The sequence below is a fragment of the Ranitomeya variabilis genome, chromosome 3, assembly GCF_051348905.1.
Source record: "Ranitomeya variabilis isolate aRanVar5 chromosome 3, aRanVar5.hap1, whole genome shotgun sequence".
Taxonomy (NCBI): Eukaryota; Metazoa; Chordata; class Amphibia; order Anura; family Dendrobatidae; genus Ranitomeya; species Ranitomeya variabilis.
In genome coordinates, this window is record NC_135234.1 from 549,386,542 (window position 1) to 549,405,770 (window position 19,229).

General features: G+C 45.4%; 1 protein-coding gene across 5 annotated transcripts in view; it reads left to right on the forward strand.

Annotated features, from left to right (window-relative positions):
• The window catches only part of DZIP1 (DAZ interacting zinc finger protein 1), a 151,217-nt gene that overhangs the window by 106,462 nt on the left and 25,526 nt on the right, over window positions 1-19,229 (forward strand). For all 5 annotated transcript variants that reach the window (XM_077297159.1, XM_077297158.1, XM_077297161.1 and 2 more), the window contains one exon: window positions 8,437-8,490. In XM_077297159.1, coding sequence (XP_077153274.1) covers window positions 8,437-8,490 — 54 coding nt within the window. The remainder of the gene's footprint in view (window positions 1-8,436; window positions 8,491-19,229) is intronic.

Below are 19,229 nucleotides of genomic sequence, written 5' to 3' on the forward strand. Positions count from 1 at the left end.
CGTCGCGCCAGACTGGCTGCACCGTGCATGGTACGCAGAACTCGTCCAAATGGTCGCCGACGTCCCCTGGCGGCTTCCAGATCGCACGGATCTTCTCTCACAGGGCCCGATTTGCCACCAGAACTCCGGGGCCCTGTCTTTGACGGCGTGGCCGTTGAATCCTTGATTTTAGCCCAAGCCGGATTCTCTCCAGGGGTTTCTTCTACCATGATTCGCGCTAGGAAACCCGTATCCATGTGCATTTATCATCGCACCTGGCGCATCTTCTTTTCATGGTGCAATACCCATGGAAGTTCTCCTCTGGTTTTTTCCATTCCGTCCATTCTGGAGTTTCTTCAATCAGGCTTAGAGTCAGGCCTTGCCCTAAGCTCGCTCAAGAGACAAGTGTCCGCATTGTCTGTTCTATTCCAACGAAAGATCGCTTCCAGACTGCCGGTTAAGACGTTCATCCAAGGAGTCTCCCGGGTGGTCCCTCCCTATAGAACGCCTCTGGCTTCATGGGATCTTAACTTGGTTCTCGGAGTTCTTCAGGAGGCCCCTTTCGAACCATTGCAGGACATCTCTCTCACCCTCCTTTCATGGAAGGTGGTCTTTCTCGTGGCGATTACGTCAATCAGGAGAGTTTCTGAGTTGGCGGCTCTCTTGCCGGCCCCCTTTCCTGATTTTTCACCCAGACAAGGTAGTTTTGAGAACCTCTCCCTCTTTCCTACCGAAAGTCATCTCCTCCTTTCATTTAAATGAGGACATTGTCTTGCTGTCATTCTGCCCGGCACCAACCCATCGTATTGAGAAAGCTCTCCATACTTTGGATGTGGTTAGAGCTCTTCGGCGGTACATATCTCGCACGGCTCCCTTCCGTAAGTCGGATGTCCTGTTCGTGCTTCCGGAGGGACATAGGAAAGGTCTACCCGCCTCAAAGGCCACTCTAGCCAAGTGGATTCGCTCCACTATTCAGGAATCTTATCGCATCAGGAACATCCCTGTCCCAGCTGGGATTAAGGCGCATTCGACTCGGTTGGTCGGTGCTTCTTGGGCCATTCGGCACCAGGCTTCCGCACGACAGCTTTGTAAAGCTGCGACTTGGTCCAGTCTGCATACCTTCACGAAGCACTATCACGTCCATACCCAGGCTTCGGTAGACACTGCCCCTGGCAGGCGCATTCTGCAGACAGTGGTACCCCACTAAGCCAGTGGTACATGGGGTTTTTTAGCAGTGCAATTGCTCCCCACCCAGGGACTGCTTTAGGACGTCCCATGGTCCTGTGTCCCCCAATGAGGCGTAGGAGAAACTCCAACTCCTTCATAAATGGCCAATTCGTAACAATAAATTTACTGTTGTAAAATATTAACATCGTGCTTATTCAGTTTCTCACCATCATATAAGTAATCAGACCGCTTAGAGCAAAAACTATATTTATTAGAATACAATTAGAATATAGCAAATAACTTTTATAAACTTTTCTAAACTCTTGTAAGTAAATATGCAATAAACACTGTTATGCAGTTAATAAGAAGAAATCTATAAATTTGTCCTCAGAAAAAGTATTGCCTCTGTGAGATCCTCCTTCATGGATGCCCTCAAATCTGATCTAATTATTTTGAGAGCAGAGAACAACCTCTCTACACTAACTTGGGTTGGTGGCAAAGCCGTAACCACTCGGGCAACATCTCTGACAATGTCAGGATACAGAAGAATAAGTTATTTTTGATGAAAGGTCAAATTTCTCAATTTCTTTTAGTGCACATGAAAAATTCTGCTGAAATGTACTGGCTGTGTTCTTTGATGGGGATGACTCTTCTTCTATGCGGGAACGCTTTGCACGGTTCTTGTGATCCAAATATTTTTCGAAATTCAATTCTTCATCAGTTGATGAGGGTGAAGATGTGGCAGGACGACCAAATTCTTCTTGTTCCTCCTGACTGTTCTGCAACCCTTTCATCCTTACTGCTATTTCAAACAGAGCTTCTTTTCCTTTAGTTAGCTGTTGATCATCTAGAAGAATCCGATGCATTGGATCTACATAAACAGCTGCCAAAAGAATGTTATTTTGTAATAGTAGCTCCTCTCTCCGTTTCATTAATGTAGCAATGCCACTTGCAATTAACCCTCCTCCTTGGGACAGGTGAAACATCAGGTTCTTCCACTCCTTTAAGAAAATACCTGGAGTTAAGTCCTCTGCTTGTAATTTTTTAGTCACTGTAAATTGGTGCTCTAGCAATTTTTCCAGCTCAGTCACCTGATTCCACTGACTTTCATTTAGCGTCAGTTGAGGGTTAGCCATGTCTACAAGAAAGGTTTTCAGTTCAACAAAGCGCTGAATCATTAAGTAAGTACTGCCCCATCGTGTGGCTTGATCAATAATTGCCCCTTTTCCAGCACGTCTCTTCAAAATTGAGTCAACTTTAGGGGTTCTGGCAACAGTAGCCAATTTTCTCACCTTGCCAATCAGTGCAGCAGCATGTCCTTTTTGCAGACTGTCTCTTATAGCCAGCTGTAGCGTATGCACAACACAGCGCATGTGATGAATGAAAGAATGTATTGACACAGTTTCAACAAGATCACCTAAACTATCATGTTGCTGTTCATCTGAAGCAACTTCAGTTTGCTCCTCGGTTACAATACTGTGTTCCTCTATTTCAAACATTTCTGTGTCTGTGGACCCAGAATGTACTTCTAGCTGCTGGTCACCATCATTACTCTCATTCATTAGCTTAATAGTATTTATCATATTTGAAGCATTGTCAGTTACGACAGAAAGAACTTGCTCTTTTTTAAGTTCATAGTCTTGCAGAACCTTTTCCACCAAGACCTGGATAAACTCACTGGTGTGATGAGCTTTGGTGTCTTTTACTGCCAATGTCTTGGTAACTATTTCATTTGTCACAAACAAATCGGACATTGATGGCAAAATAGTTCACTCTGTGACGTGTGCAGGCATCCATTTTAAGAAACAGAAAGCGTTCCTTGAGAGTTTTTTTAAGTTCTTCCTTTTGTTTAAAAGCTTCTTCGATTACTAATTTTCTAATACTCTCTCTCTCCAGAGAAACACCAAGCTTGTGGGCCATTTCCCCATTCAGACACATAAAAGCTGGTCGTGAAAATAATGAAATAGGCACACTATCCTTTACAACAAGCTCTATGATCTGTTTTTTAAATGTATCTACTGTCATTGTCACAGTAACTTTGTCACTGACAAAATATCTTGCAACTGATGGCTGCAACGTTCTCTGCTCCTTTGTTTGGCTGGAAGAGCTGGGTACTGGTTCATTGGTTTGGATGCAGTCTTTCTCATCCACTGCTTTCAGTACTTCTGGATGAAAGTGCTGTAAATGTCTCTTTAGATTAGAAGCTCTGGTAGGAGCATTTTTTTCTTTGCCTGAATATGCACTGATCTTGGCTTCACAGCATTTGTTTTCGTCTGGATCATTTGTCATACACTGACAGACATAATGTTTTCTATCTTGAGTGATGGTGAAATGTTCAAATACAGCTGATTTAATGTGACACTTCTTTGACATTCTCAGGTTTTTAATTCTGCATTCACAATCCAAATGACAATTGTTTTTCCTAAAAACAATTGTACAAAATTATTGCCAGGTCGTACAACTGATATAGTGGTCAGTAATACTGTTATTCCTCATGTACTCACAGTTAACTGATGCAAAAGTTTGTTGAAAGGATAATACTTCTTACAGTCTTCCTCTTCTGAGTAGCAGCTGTGAGATGCTTGGAAGACGCACACCTAGTAAACATCTAGTCTAGAGGAGGAGCTTTACTACTAAGAATTTGCAACACATTTTCACTTTCAGTTTCATACATTGTAAGTAGGGGGGTTGGGGCACCATGAGGTTAACCAAGTTTAAGATTAGATAAGGTCAGTGGAGAACAGTGACACACAAGAAGTAAGAAATGTCTCTATCTCCAGCAGAACTGCTTATCACTGTTGTTCATAGTTTGATAGAACACATATATTTGAGTAACATTTTTAACATCCATATGAAAGTTCAATTATGAAATATTAATACATTTTTTTTAAAGCTGGAGTCGGTACATTTCTACCGACTCCATCTCCAACCAAAACTAACTCCGACTCCACGACTCCGACTCCACAGCCGTGGAGAAAAGGAGATTTTTGTGTACTCACCGTAAAATCTTTTTCTCCAAGCTAATCATTGGGGGACACAGCACCCACCCTGTTAGCCTATTGACTGTTCATTGTTGTATTTTGTTCCTCAGCTGAGTCGTTACTGACCAGTCAGGGGGTGTATACTGCAGAGGAGGAGTTAACTCTTTGTGTTTACTTAGTGTCCTCCTAGTGGCAAGCAGCATAACACCCATGGTCCTGTGTCCCCCAATGATTAGCTCGGAGGAAAAGATTTTACGGTGAGAACACAAAAATCTCCTTTTTGATCACTGTGATGAAACCTATCACAGTGATCAAAATAAAAAAAATAGTAAATGAACCCCCCCTTTATCACCCCCATAGGTAAGGACAATAATAAAAATAAAGAAAATATATTTACTTTTATTTTTCCACTAGGGTTAGGGTTAGAACTAGAACTAGGGTTAGAATTAGGCTATGTGCACATGGTGCGGATTTGGCTGTGGATTTGGCTGCGGATCTGCGGCGGATTGGCTGTTGCGGATTCGTAGCAGTTTTCAATCAGCTTTACAGTACCATGTAAACCTATGGAAAACCAAATCCGCTGTGCCCATGGTGCGGAAAATACCGCGTAGAAACGCTGCATTGTATTTTCCACAGCATGTCAATTCTTTGTGCGGATTCCGCAGCGTTTTAAACCGGTTCCTCAACAGGAATTCGCAGGTGAAATCCACACAAAAAAACACTGGAAATCCGCGGTAAATCCGCAGGTAAAACGCAGTGCATTTTACCTGCGGATTTTTCAAAAATGATGCGGAAAAATCTCACACGAATCCGCAATGTGGGCACATAGGGTTAGGGTTGGAATTAGGGCTAGGGTTGGAAATAGGGTTAAGATTAGGCTTGTGTTTAGGGTTATGGTTAGGGGTGTGTTGTGGTTAGGGTTGTGGTTAGGGTTGGGATTAGGGTTCGGATTAGGGTTAGGATTAGGGTTGGGATTAGGGTTAGGGATGTGTCGGGGTTAGGGTTGTGGTTAGGGGTGTGTTGGGGTTAGGTTTGTAATTAGGGTTATGGCTAGAGTTGGGATTAGGGTTAGGGGTGTGTTGGGGTTAGTGTTGGAGTTAGAATTGAGGGGTTTCCACTGTTTAGGCACATCAGGGGTCTCCAAACGCAACATGGCGCCACCATTGATTCCAGCCAATCTTGCGTTCAAAAAGTCAAATGGTGCTCCCTCCCTTCCGAGCCCTGATGTGTGCCCAAACAGTGGTTTACCCCTAAATATAGGGTACCAGCATACTCAGGACAAACTGGACAGCAATTATTGGTGTCCAATTTCTCCTGTTACCCTTGTGAAAATAAAAAATTGCTTGCTGAAACATAATTTTTGAGGAAAGAAAAATGATTTTTTATTTTCATGGCTCTGCGTTATAAACTTCTGTGAAGCACTTGGGGGTTCAAAGTGCTCACCGCACATCTAGATAAGTTCCTTGGGGGGTCTAGTTTCCAAAATGGGGTCACTTGTTGGGGATTTCTACTGTTTAGGCACATCAGGGGCTCTGCAAACGTAACATGATGCCCGTAACATGATTCCATCAAAGTCTGCATTCCAAAACGTCACTACTTCCCTTCTCAGCCCCGACGTGTGCCCAAACAGTGGCTTACCCTCCCATATGGGGTATCAGCGTACTCAGGACAAACTAGACAACAACTTTTGGGGTCCAATTTCTCCTTTTACTCTTGTGAAAATAAAAAATTGAGGGCTAAAAAATAATTTTTGAGGAAAGAAAAATGATTTTTTTATTTTCACGGCGCTATGTTATAAACTTCTGTGAAGCACTTGGGGGTTTAAAGAGGTCACCACACATCTAGATTAGTTCCATGGGAGGTCTAGTTTCTGAAATGGGGTCACATGTGGGGGAGCTCCAATGTTTAGGCACACAGGGGCTCTCCAAACGCGACATGGTGTCCGCTAACGATTGGAGCTAATTTTTCATTCAAAAAGTCAAATGGCGCTCCTTCCCTTCCGAGCCCTGCCGTGTGCCCAAACAGTGGTTTACCCCCACATGTGAGGTATCAGTGTACTCAGGAGAAATTGCGCAATAAATTTTAGGATCCATTTTATCATGTTGCCAATGTGGAAATGAACAAATTGAGGCTAAAAGAAATTTTTTGTGAAAAAAAAAAAAAAAAGTACTTTTTCATTTTACGGATCAATTTGTGAAGCACCTGGGGGTTCAAAGTGCTCACTATGCATCTAGAGAAGTTCCTTGAGGGGTCTAGTTTCCAAAATGGGGTCACTTGTGGGGGTGCTCCAATCTTTAGGTACACAGGGGCTCTCCAATCGCGACATGGTGTCCGCTAACGATTGGAGGTAATTTTTCATTCAAAAGTCAAGTGGCGCTCCTTCCCTTCCGAGCCTTGCAGTGTGCACAAACAGTGGTTTGTGACCACATATGAGGTATCAGTGTACTCAGGGGAAATTGCCCAATAAATTTTAGGATCCATTTTATCATGTTGCCCATGTGGAAATGAACAAATTGAGGCTAAAAAATTTTTGTGAAAAAAAAAAAAAGTACTTTTTCATTTTTACGGATCAATTTGTGAATCACCTGGGGGTTCAAAGTGTTCACTATGCATCTAGATAAGCTCCTTGGGGGGTCTAGTTTCCAAAATGGGGTCACTTGTGGGGGAGCTCCATTGTTTAGGCACACAGGGGCTCTCCAAACGCGACATGGTGTCCGCTAAAGATTGGAGCCAATTTTTCATTGAAAAAGTCAAATGGCGCTCCTTCCCTTCCGAGCCCTGTCGTGCGCCCAAAAAGTGGTCCCCCCCCCCCCCATATGGGGTATCGGCGTACTCAGGACAAATTATACAATAACTTTTGGGGTCCAGTTTCTCTTTTTACCCTTGGGAAAATAAAAAAATTGTTGCTAAAAGATAATTTTTGTGACTAAAAAGTTAAATGTTCATTTTTTTCCTTCCATGTTGCTTGTGCTGCTGTGAAGCACCTGAAGGGTTAATAAACTTTTTGAATGTGGTTTTGAGCACCTTGAGGGGTGCAGTTTTTTTTCACTTTTGGGAATTTTCAGCCATATAGAGCAGACATGTGGGTAATGTTATTTATTAACTATTGTGTGTCACATAACTCGTTTAACAGAATAAAAATTCAAAATTTGAAAATTGCAAAATTTTCACATTTTTTGCCAAATTTCCATTTTTTTCACAAATAAATGCAAAAATTATCAACCTAAATTTACCACTAACATGAAGCCCAATATGTCACGAAAAAAACAATCTCAGAACCGCTAGGATCCGTTGAAGCATTCCTGAGTTATTACCTCATAAAGGGACACTGGTCAGAATTGCAAAAAACGGCCAGGTCATTATGGTCAAAATAGGCTGGGCCATGAAGGGGTTAAAGAATCTACATGTTTTTTAGAATTTGCATGACCTCCAGTCATGTAAAGAAATTCATCTGTATTCTTGCATTTAAATAGATTGCATAACTGAGCAATCCTATCAATGTGCCTTATCAGACACGCATTTACTTATTATTGGGACATAAATGTTATTTGAAGGGGTTTTCCACTATCTGGACAATCCCTCTTTAAATAAATTGGTCCACCTTGTAAAATAAAAATAACATCTACTCCCTTCCCGGACTGATGCTGTTCCAATGTTACTGGCATCGGGTCTCCTGGGGCTCGGTTAATGTTGTTATGCCACATGAGCCCTGCAGCCAATCACTGGCAGCTATTGAGCTGCTGAGCTCTCATTTCTTGGACAAGTAGAAGAGGTAAGTGCGCAGCAGCCCAATAGCCACCACTGATTGACTGCAGGGCTCATATAGCATAACATTGTCACGGGAGACTCGGTACCAACAACACTGGACCAGCCCTAGTGCAGAAGGTGAGTATGTGCTATTTGTTTTACAAGAGGGAGTATTCCATTTTAAAAGGGGTTGTCCAGGTAGGAGACGGTCCCTTTAATTTGAATAGGCACCATGTAAAAGTACATTTTGTGGCCTTCACCTCTGATTCCTGAGGTTTTTGGCAAACACTGCTTTAGGTAAGGGTTCTATGAGCGAATGAATTGTGTAGTAGCTGTCAGCGAGGTTTGTCTGCTCTGACTAAATGATGCTGTGTAGTAGATAAATTATTCATGCGGTCAGTGACAGAATCTGTAAGCCTGTGACTCTGCTAGCGACACGTTATGTGATCACTGTACAGAACGATACATTGCATCTTCCTGACCTTAGAGCTGCACTCACAGTTTGTACAACTGTTTGTTGAACATTCGATAATAAAATTAAATCTCATTTATGTTTTTCAAGAATTAAGCTGGTATCCTCAAAGGAAGCTATTGTGAGAAAGCCATCAAGTATTACGTAAGTATTTTACTAGATGTGAATATATGGCGTTCATTCATGTTCGGTATGTTAGATAAACCATTCACCAGGCTGCTGCAGGACACATGCACACTCCATAGGCTACTTTCACACTAGCGTCGTTTTGAATACGTCGTAATGCGTCGTTTAGGAGAAAAAACGCATCCTGCAAAGTTGTCTGCAGGATGCGTTTTTTCCCCATAGACTAACATTAGCGACGCATTGTGACGTATGGCCACACGTCGCAACCGTCGTGCGACGGTTACGTCGTGTTTTGGCGGACCTTCGGCACAAAAAAACGTTACATGTAACTTTTTTTGCGCGTCATGTCCGCCATTTTCGACCACGCATGCGCGGCCGAAACTCCGCCCCCTCCTCCCCGGACATTACAATGGGGCAGTGGAAGCGTCGTAAGACTGCTTCCGCTGCCCACGTCGGGCATTACTTTCACAACGCGCGTCGGCACGTCGGGCCGATGCATAGCGACGGCCCTGTGCCGACGCTAGTGTGAAAGCAGCTATAGCGTTAGACTTTGGAAGATATATCCATTGGGCCGGTATCACAGAGTTTTGTTTTTTGAGCCAAAGTTTAAAGTGCATCCAGCAGGAATGAGCCTTTTATAAAAAGTCCTTTCTATATAATTCCTCTTCCTCTCTGCTCTGTCGAATGGGCATCACTGTGGACATCATGCTGATTGACAGCTGGCTCCCCCTAACTCAGTGCTGTTAGGCAACAGGGAACTGGTAGTCAAACAACATGATGTTGGCAGTGATGTCTATTCGATAGAGCAGAAGAAAATAAACTGATCTGTTAATGGGACGTCACAGGAAGCAGGGGAATCACTGGCAGGAGCGATCAGGAAAGCACAACATAACAGGCCGGTAGATGGCAACTACCTTCCGATAAGTGCTTAGAGCCCCATTTAAAAAAAGGCCGGGATAGCCACTTTAAGATATCATTTCACACACAGTGTACTCTGGGCCGGTTTTAGAGAAACTGGGGCCCAGGACAAACGTTTAAAGTTGGGCCCCTGTTGTGAAATTGGATTCTGGGCTCCCCCGGTGGCCACTTGTGGAATTGTACTTGTGTGCATCATCCCCTCTGTTCACCTGCTCCTATCAGGATGTGGGAGTCGCTATATAACCTTGCTCCTCTGTCAGTTTCATGCCGGTCAACAATGTAATCAGAAGCCTTTCTGTGCATGTTCCTGCTACTAGACAACTCCCAGCTAAGTTGGACTTTTGTCCTTGTGTGTTTTTGCATTTTGTTCCTGTTCACAGCTGCTGTTTCGTTACTGTGTCTGGAAAGCTCTTGTGAGCGGAAATTGCCACTCTGGTGTTATGAGTTAATGCTAGAGTCTTAAAGTAATTTCTGGATGGTGTTTTGATAGGGTTTTCTGCTGACCATGAAAGTGCCCTTTCTGTCTTCTTGCTATCTAGTAAGCGGACCTCGATTTTTGCTAAACCTATTTTCATACTACGTTTGTCATTTCATCTAAAATCACCGCCAATATATGTGGGGGCCTCTGTCTGCCTTTTGGGAAAATTTCTCTAGAGGTGAGCCAGGACTGTCTTTTCCTCTGCTAGGATTAGGTAGTTCTCCGGCTGGCGCTGGGCATCTAGGGATAAAAAAACGTAGGCATGCTACCCGGCCAATTCTAGTTGTGCGGCAGGTTTAGTTCATGGTCAGTATAGTTTCCATCTTCCAAGAGCTAGTTCTCATATATGCTGGGCTATGTTCTCTCGCCATTGAGAATCATGACAGTTTGACCGGCCAAATAAAAGGGTTAAATTACTGGCTGAGAAAGGAGAGAAAAAAGAAGTCTGCTACAATTTTTTTTTTTTTTTTTTTTTTTTTTTCCCCTCTAGTTCTGAGTGTGCTCTTAATTGAATCACTTGCTAGTCTGCCTATACTGCAGCCTTCCTCTCTTTCTCTCCTTCTTATCCTTGAATGGCTCTGTGTTCACCTGTTTCAAATGGATCTTCAGAGTGTAGCTACAGGTTTGAATAATCTCGCCACAAAGGTACAAAATTTGCAAGATTTTGTTGTTCATGCACCTATGTCTGAGCCTAGAATTCCTTTGCCTGAATTCTTCTCGGGGAATAGATCTCACTTTCAAAATTTTAAAAATAATTGCAAATTGTTTTTGTCCCTGAAGTCTCGCTCTGCCGGAGACCCTGCACAGCAGGTCAGGATTGTAATTTCCTTGCTCCGGGGCGACCCTCAAGACTGGGCTTTTGCATTGGCACCAGGGGATCCTGCGTTGCTCAATGTGGATGCGTTTTTTCTGGCCTTGGGGTTGCTTTATGAGGAACCTCATTTAGAGCTTCAGGCGGAAAAGGCCTTGATGTCCTTGTCTCAGGGGCAAGATGAAGCTGAAATATACTGCCAAAAATTCCGCAAATGGTCTGTGCTTACTCAGTGGAATGAGTGCGCCCTGGCGGCGATTTTCAGAGAAGGTCTCTCTGATGCCATTAAGGATGTTATGGTGGGGTTCCCTGTGCCTGCGAGTCTGAATGAGTCCATGACGATGGCTATTCAGATCGATAGGCGTCTGCGGGAGCGCAAACCTGTGCACCATTTGGCGGTGTCTACTGAGAAAACGCCAGAAAATATGCAATGTGATAGAATTCTGTCCAGAAGCGAGCGGCAGAATTTTAGACGAAAAAATGGGTTGTGCTTCTATTGTGGTGATTCAACTCATGTTATATCAGCATGCTTTAAGCGTACTAAGAAGCCTGACAAGTCTGTTTCAATTAGCACTTTACAGTCTAAGTTTATTCTATCTGTGACCCTGATTTGTTCTTTGTCATCTATTACCGCGGACGCCTATGTCGACTCTGGCGCTGCTTTGAGTCTTATGGATTGGTCCTTTGCCAAACGCTGTGGGTATGATTTGGAGCCATTGGAGGCTCCGATACCTCTGAAAGGGATTGACTCCACCCCATTGGCTAGTAATAAACCACAATACTGGACACAAGTGACTATGCGTGTTAATCCGGATCACCAGGAGGTTATTCGCTTTCTGGTGCTGTATAATCTACATGATGTTTTGGTGCTGGGATTGCCATGGCTGCAATCTCATAACCCAGTCCTCGACTGGAGAGCTATGTCTGTGTTAAGCTGGGGATGTAAAGGAACTCATGGGGACGTACCTTTGGTTTCCATTTCATCATCTATTCCCTCTGAGATTCCTGAATTCTTGTCTGACTTTCGTGACGTTTTTGAAGAACCCAAGGTTGGTTCACTACCTCCGCACCGGGAGTGCGATTGTGCCATAGACTTGATCCCGGGTAGTAAATACCCTAAGGGTCGTTTATTTAATCTGTCTGTGCCTGAACACGCGGCTATGCGAGAATATATAAAGTAGTCCTTGGAAAAGGGACATATTCGTCCTTCGTCATCTCCCTTAGGAGCCGGTTTTTTCTTTGTGTCTAAGAAAGACGGCTCTTTGAGGCCGTGTATTGATTATCGACTTTTGAATAAAATCACGGTTAAATATCAATATCCGTTACCACTGCTTACTGATTTGTTTGCTCGTATAAAGGGGGCCAAGTGGTTCTCTAAGATTGATCTCCGTGGGGCGTATAATTTGGTGCGAATCAAGCAGGGGGATGAGTGGAAAACCGCATTTAATACGCCCGAGGGCCATTTTGAGTATTTGGTGATGCCTTTTGGTCTTTCAAATGCCCCTTCAGTCTTCCAGTCCTTTATGCATGACATTTTCCGCGATTATTTGGACAAATTTATGATTGTGTATCTGGATGATATTCTGATTTTTTCGGATGACTGGGACTCTCAGGTCCAGCAGGTCAGGAGGGTTTTTCAGGTTTTGCGGTCTAATTCCTTGTGTGTGAAGGGTTCTAAGTGTGTTTTTGGGGTTCAAAAGATTTCCTTCTTGGGATACATTTTTTCCCCCTCTTCCATCGAGATGGATCCTGTCAAGGTTCAGGCTATTGGTGATTGGACGCAACCCTCTTCTCTTAAGAGTCTTCAGAAATTTTTGGGCTTTGCTAACTTTTATCGTCGATTTATTGCTGGTTTTTCTGATGTTGTAAAACCATTGACTGATTTGACTAAGAAGGGTGCTGATGTTGCTGATTGGTCCCCTGATGCTGTGGAGGCCTTTCGGGAGCTCAAGCGCCGCTTTTCTTCCGCCCCAGTGTTGCGTCAGCCTGATGTTGCTCTTCCTTTTCAGGTTGAGGTCGACGCTTCTGAAATCGGAGCTGGGGCGGTGTTGTCACAGAGAAGTTCCGACTGCTCCGTGATGAGACCTTGTGCTTTTTTTTCCCGTAAATTTTCGCCCGCCGAGCGGAATTATGATATTGGGAATCGGGAGCTTTTGGCCATGAAGTGGGCTTTTGAGGAGTGGCGTCACTGGCTTGAGGGGGCCAGACATCAGGTGGTGGTATTGACTGACCACAAAAATTTAATTTACCTTGAGTCTGCCAGGCGCCTGAATCCTAGACAGGCGCGCTGGTCGTTGTTTTTCTCTCGGTTTAATTTTGTGGTGTCTTACCTACCGGGTTCTAAGAATGTTAAGGCGGATGCCCTTTCTAGGAGTTTTGAGCCTGACTCCCCTGGTAATTCTGAGCCCACAGGTATCCTTAAAGATGGAGTGATATTGTCTGCCGTTTCTCCAGACCTGCGGCGGGCCTTGCAGGAGTTTCAGGCGGATAGACCTGATCGTTGCCCACCTGGTAGACTGTTGGTTCCTGATGATTGGACCAGTAGAGTCATCTCTGAGGTTCATTCTTCTGCGTTGGCAGGTCATCCTGGAATCTTTGGTACCAGGGATTTGGTGGCAAGGTCCTTCTGGTGGCCTTCCCTGTCACGAGATGTGCGAGGCTTTGTGCAGTCTTGTGACGTTTGTGCTCGGGCCAAGCCTTGTTGTTCTCGGGCTAGTGGATTGTTGTTACCCTTGCCTATCCCGAAGAGGCCTTGGACGCACATCTCGATGGATTTTATTTCGGATCTGCCTGTTTCTCATAAGATGTCTGTCATCTGGGTGGTGTGTGACCGTTTCTCTAAGATGGTCCATCTGGTTCCCTTGCCCTAAGTTGCCTTCTTCTTCCGAGTTGGTTCCTCTGTTTTTTCAAAATGTTGTTCGTTTGCATGGTATTCCGGAGAATATCGTTTCTGACAGAGGGACCCAATTCGTGTCTAGATTTTGGCGGGCATTCTGTGCTAGGATGGGCATAGATTTGTCTTTTTCGTCTGCTTTCCATCCTCAGACTAATGGCCAGACCGAGCGGACTAATCAGACCTTGGAGACATATTTGAGGTGTTTTGTGTCTGCGGATCAGGATGATTGGGTTGCTTTTTTGCCTTTGGCGGAGTTCGCCCTCAATAATCGGGCCAGCTCTGCCACCTTGGTGTCCCCGTTTTTCTGTAATTCGGGGTTTCATCCTCGATTTTCCTCCGGTCAAGTGGAATCTTCGGATTGTCCTGGAGTGGATGCTGTGGTGGAGAGGTTGCATCAGATTTGGGGGCAGGTGGTGGACAATTTGAAGTTGTCCCAGGAGAAGACTCAGCTTTTTGCCAACCGCCGTCGTCGTGTTGGTCCTCGGCTTTGTGTTGGGGACTTGGTGTGGTTGTCTTCTCGTTTTGTCCCTATGAGGGTTTCTTCTCCTAAGTTTAAGCCTCGGTTCATCGGCCCGTACAAGATATTGGAGATTCTTAACCCTGTGTCCTTCCGTTTGGACCTCCCTGCATCCTTTTCGATTCATAATGTTTTTCATCGGTCATTGTTGCGCAGGTATGAGGTACCGGCTGTGCCTTCCGTTGAGCCTCCTGCTCCGGTGTTGGTTGAGGGTGAGTTGGAGTACGTTGTGGAAAAGATCTTGGACTCTCGTGTTTCCAGACGGAAACTCCAGTATCTGGTCAAATGGAAGGGATACGGTCAGGAGGATAATTCTTGGGTCACTGCCTCTGATGTTCATGCCTCCGATCTTGTCCGTGCCTTTCATAGGGCTCATCCTGATCGCCCTGGTGGTTCTGGTGAGGGTTCGGTGCCCCCTCCTTGAGGGGGGGGTACTGTTGTGAAATTGGATTCTGGGCTCCCCCGGTGGCCACTTGTGGAATTGTACTTGTGTGCATCATCCCCTCTGTTCACCTGCTCCTATCAGGATGTGGGAGTCGCTATATAACCTTGCTCCTCTGTCAGTTTCATGCCGGTCAACAATGTAATCAGAAGCCTTTCTGTGCATGTTCCTGCTACTAGACAACTCCCAGCTAAGTTGGACTTTTGTCCTTGTGTGTTTTTGCATTTTGTTCCTGTTCACAGCTGCTGTTTCGTTACTGTGTCTGGAAAGCTCTTGTGAGCGGAAATTGCCACTCTGGTGTTATGAGTTAATGCTAGAGTCTTAAAGTAATTTCTGGATGGTGTTTTGATAGGGTTTTCTGCTGACCATGAAAGTGCCCTTTCTGTCTTCTTGCTATCTAGTAAGCGGACCTCGATTTTTGCTAAACCTATTTTCATACTACGTTTGTCATTTCATCTAAAATCACCGCCAATATATGTGGGGGCCTCTGTCTGCCTTTTGGGAAAATTTCTCTAGAGGTGAGCCAGGACTGTCTTTTCCTCTGCTAGGATTAGGTAGTTCTCCGGCTGGCGCTGGGCATCTAGGGATAAAAAAACGTAGGCATGCTACCCGGCCACTTCTAGTTGTGCGGCAGGTTTAGTTCATGGTCAGTATAGTTTCCATCTTCCAAGAGCTAGTTCTCATATATGCTGGGCTATGTTCTCTCGCCATTGAGAATCATGACAGGCCCCAAATGCTCACATAATCCACATCACACAAATATTTCGGTTGTATTTACAGGTATAGAGTTCAGGCCGTTAATCGAGCGTGGTCGACAATAATAAAGTCGTTCGATGCTTGTTCCCTAGTTTCTTTACACCGTCTGAGGAAAAATGATGTGGACAGATAGTCCTCGATATAGTATAATGCAGGTCCCATATAGTACAGTGCACTCCCCATGGTCCTTGATAGAGTCCACTGCAGCCCCCCTCAGAGTATGCTGCAGCCACACACACACACACATATATAGTATAATGCAGCCCCTCCCCCACACAGTATAATGCAGCCCCTCTCCACACATGCAGTATAATGCAGCCCCTCTCCACACGCAGTATTATGCAGCCCCTCTCCACACACAGTATAATGCATCTCCCCACACACAGTATAGTGCATCCCCCACACACTGTATAATGCAGCTCCCCCCTACACACAGTATAGTGCAGCTCTCCCCCCACACACAGTACAGTGCAGCTCCCCCCCCCACACACAGTACAGTGCAGCTCTCTCCACAAACAGTATAGTGCAGCTCCTCCCACACACACAGTGCAGCTCCCCCAACACACAGTACAGTGCATTTCCCCCAACACACAGTATAGTGCAGTTCCCCCCAACACACAGTACAGTTCAGCTCTCCCCACAAACAGTATAGTGCAGCTCCCCCCACACACACAGTACAGTGCAGCTCCCCCAACACACAGTACAGTGCATTTCCCCAACACACAGTATAGTGCAGCTCCCCCCAACACACACAGTACAGTGCAGCTCCTCCAACACACAGTACAGTGCATTTCCCCCAACACACAGTATAGTGCAGTTCCCCTGTTGTGAATTTACTTTTTGCTCCCTCTAGTGGTTACTAGTTTTTTGACTCTGGTTTTTCTGTCATTCCTTTTATCCGCACCTGGGTCGTTAGTTAAGGGTGTTGCTATTTAAGCTCCCTGGACCTTCAGTTCAATGCCTGGCAACGTAGTTATCAGAGCTAGTCTGCTGTGCTCTTGTCTACTGATCCTGGTTCCAGTTATATCAGCTAAGTCCGCTTTTTGCTTTTTGCTATTTTGTTTTGGTTTTGTATTTTTGTCCAGCTTGTTCCAAATATATATCCTGACCTTTGCTGGAAGCTCTAGGGGGCTGGTGTTCTCCCCCCGGACCGTTAGACGGTTCGGGGGTTCTTGAATTTCCAGTGTGGATTTTGATAGGGTTTTTGTTGACCATATAAGTTACCTTTCTTTATTCTGCTATCAGTAAGCGGGCCTCTCTGTGCTAAACCTGGTTCATTTCTGTGTTTGTCATTTCCTCTTACCTCACCGTTATTATTTGTGGGGGGCTTCTATCCAGCTTTGGGGTCCCCTTCTCTGGAGGCAAGAAAGGTCTTTTGTTTTCCTCTACTAGGGGTAGCTAGATTCTCCGGCTGGAGCGTGTCATCTAGAATCAACGTAGGAATGATCCCCGGCTACTTCTAGTGTTGGCGTTAGGAGTAGATATATGGTCAACCCAGCTACCACTGCCCTATGAGCTGGATTTTTGTATTCTGCAGACTTCCACGTTCCTCTGAGACCCTCGCCATTGGGGTCATAACAGTTTGCCAGGCCAGCCCGATGTCTCACTTCCCTTTCAGGTTGAGGTGGATGCTTCAGAGATTGGAGCAGGGGCCGTTTTGTCGCAGAGAGGCCCTGGTTGCTCTGTTATGAAACCTTGTGCCTTTTTCTCTAGGAAGTTTTCGCCTGCCGAGCGAAATTATGATGTGGGCAATCGGGAGTTGTTGGCCATGAAATGGGCATTTGAGGAGTGGCGTCATTGGCTCGAGGGTGCTAAGCATCGTGTGGTGGTCTTGACTGATCACAAAAATCTGATGTATCTCGAGTCTGCTAAACGCCTTAATCCGAGACAGGCCCGCTGGTCATTGTTTTTCTCCCGCTTTGATTTTGTTGTCTCGTATTTACCAGGTTCAAAGAATGTGAAGGCCGATGCTCTTTCTAGGAGCTTTGTGCCTGATGCTCCTGGAGTCGCTGATCCTGTTGGTATTCTTAAAGATGGAGTTATCTTGTCAGCTATTTCTCCGGATCTGCGACGTGTGTTGCAGAGATTTCAGGCTGATAGGCCTGAGTCTTGTCCACCTGACAGACTGTTTGTCCCGGATAAGTGGACCAGCAGAGTCATTTCCGAGGTTCATTCCTCGGTGTTGGCAGGTCACCCGGGAATTTTTGGCACCAGAGATCTGGTGGCCAGGTCCTTTTGGTGGCCTTCCTTGTCAAGGGATGTGCGGTCATTTGTGCAGTCCTGTGGGACTTGTGCTCGAGCTAAGCCTTGCTGTTCTCGTGCCAGCGGTTTGCTCTTGCCCTTGCCTGTCCCGAAGAGACCTTGGACACATATCTCCATGGATTTCATTTCTGATCTTCCGCTATCCCAGGGCATGTCCGTTATCTGGGTGATATGTGATCGCTTCTCAAAGATGGTCCATTTGGTTCCTTTGCCTAAGCTGCCTTCCTCTTCCGATCTGGTTCCTGTGTTTTTCCAGAACGTGGTTCGTTTGCACGGCATCCCTGAGAATATTGTGTCAGACAGAGGATCCCAGTTCGTTTCCAGATTCTGGCGATCCTTTTGTAGTAGGATGGGCATTGATTTGTCGTTTTCGTCTGCTTTCCATCCTCAGACTAATGGACAGACGGAGCGAACCAATCAGACTTTGGAGGCTTATTTGAGGTGTTTTGTCTCTGCTGATCAGGACGATTGGGTGACATTCTTGCCGTTGGCTGAGTTTGCCCTTAATAATCGGCTAGTTCCGCCACCTTGGTTTCGCCTTTTTTCTGCAACTCTGGTTTCCATCCTCGCTTTTCTTCGGGTCATGTGGAGCCTTCTGACTGTCCTGGGGTGGATTCTGTGGTGGATAGGTTGCAGCGGATCTGGAATCATGTGGTGGACAACTTGAAGTTGTCACAGGAGAGGGCTCAGCGCTTTGCCAACCGCCGCCGCGGTGTGGGTCCCCGACTACGCGTTGGGGATTTGGTATGGCTTTCTTCCCGCTTTGTTCCTATGAAGGTCTCCTCTCCCAAATTTAAACCTCGTTTTATTGGGCCTTACAAGATATTGGAAATCCTTAATCCTGTATCTTTTCGTCTGGATCTTCCTGTGTCGTTTGCTATTCACAATGTATTTCATAGGTCCTTGTTGCGGCGGTACATTGTGCCTATAGTTCCTTCTGCTGAGCCTCCTGCTCCGGTGTTGGTTGAGGGCGAGTTGGAGTACGTGGTGGAGAAGATCTTGGATTCTCGCCTCTCCAGGCGGAGGCTTCAGTACCTGGTCAAGTGGAAGGGCTATGGTCAGGAGGATAATTCCTGGGTGGTCGCCTCTGATGTTCATGCGGCCGATTTAGTTCGTGCCTTTCATGCCGCTCATCCTGATCGCCCTGGTGGTCGTGGTGAGGGTTCGGTGACCCCTCACTAAGGGGGGGGTACTGTTGTGAATTTACTTTTTGCTCCCTCTAGTGGTTACTAGTTTTTTGACTCTGGTTTTTCTGTCATTCCTTTTATCCGCACCTGGGTCGTTAGTTAAGGGTGTTGCTATTTAAGCTCCCTGGACCTTCAGTTCAATGCCTGGCAACGTAGTTATCAGAGCTAGTCTGCTGTGCTCTTGTCTACTGATCCTGGTTCCAGTTATATCAGCTAAGTCCGCTTTTTGCTATTTTGTTTTGGTTTTGTATTTTTGTCCAGCTTGTTCCAAATATATATCCTGACCTTTGCTGGAAGCTCTAGGGGGCTGGTGTTCTCCCCCCGGACCGTTAGACGGTTCGGGGGTTCTTGAATTTCCAGTGTGGATTTTGATAGGGTTTTTGTTGACCATATAAGTTACCTTTCTTTATTCTGCTATCAGTAAGCGGGCCTCTCTGTGCTAAACCTGGTTCATTTCTGTGTTTGTCATTTCCTCTTACCTCACCGTTAT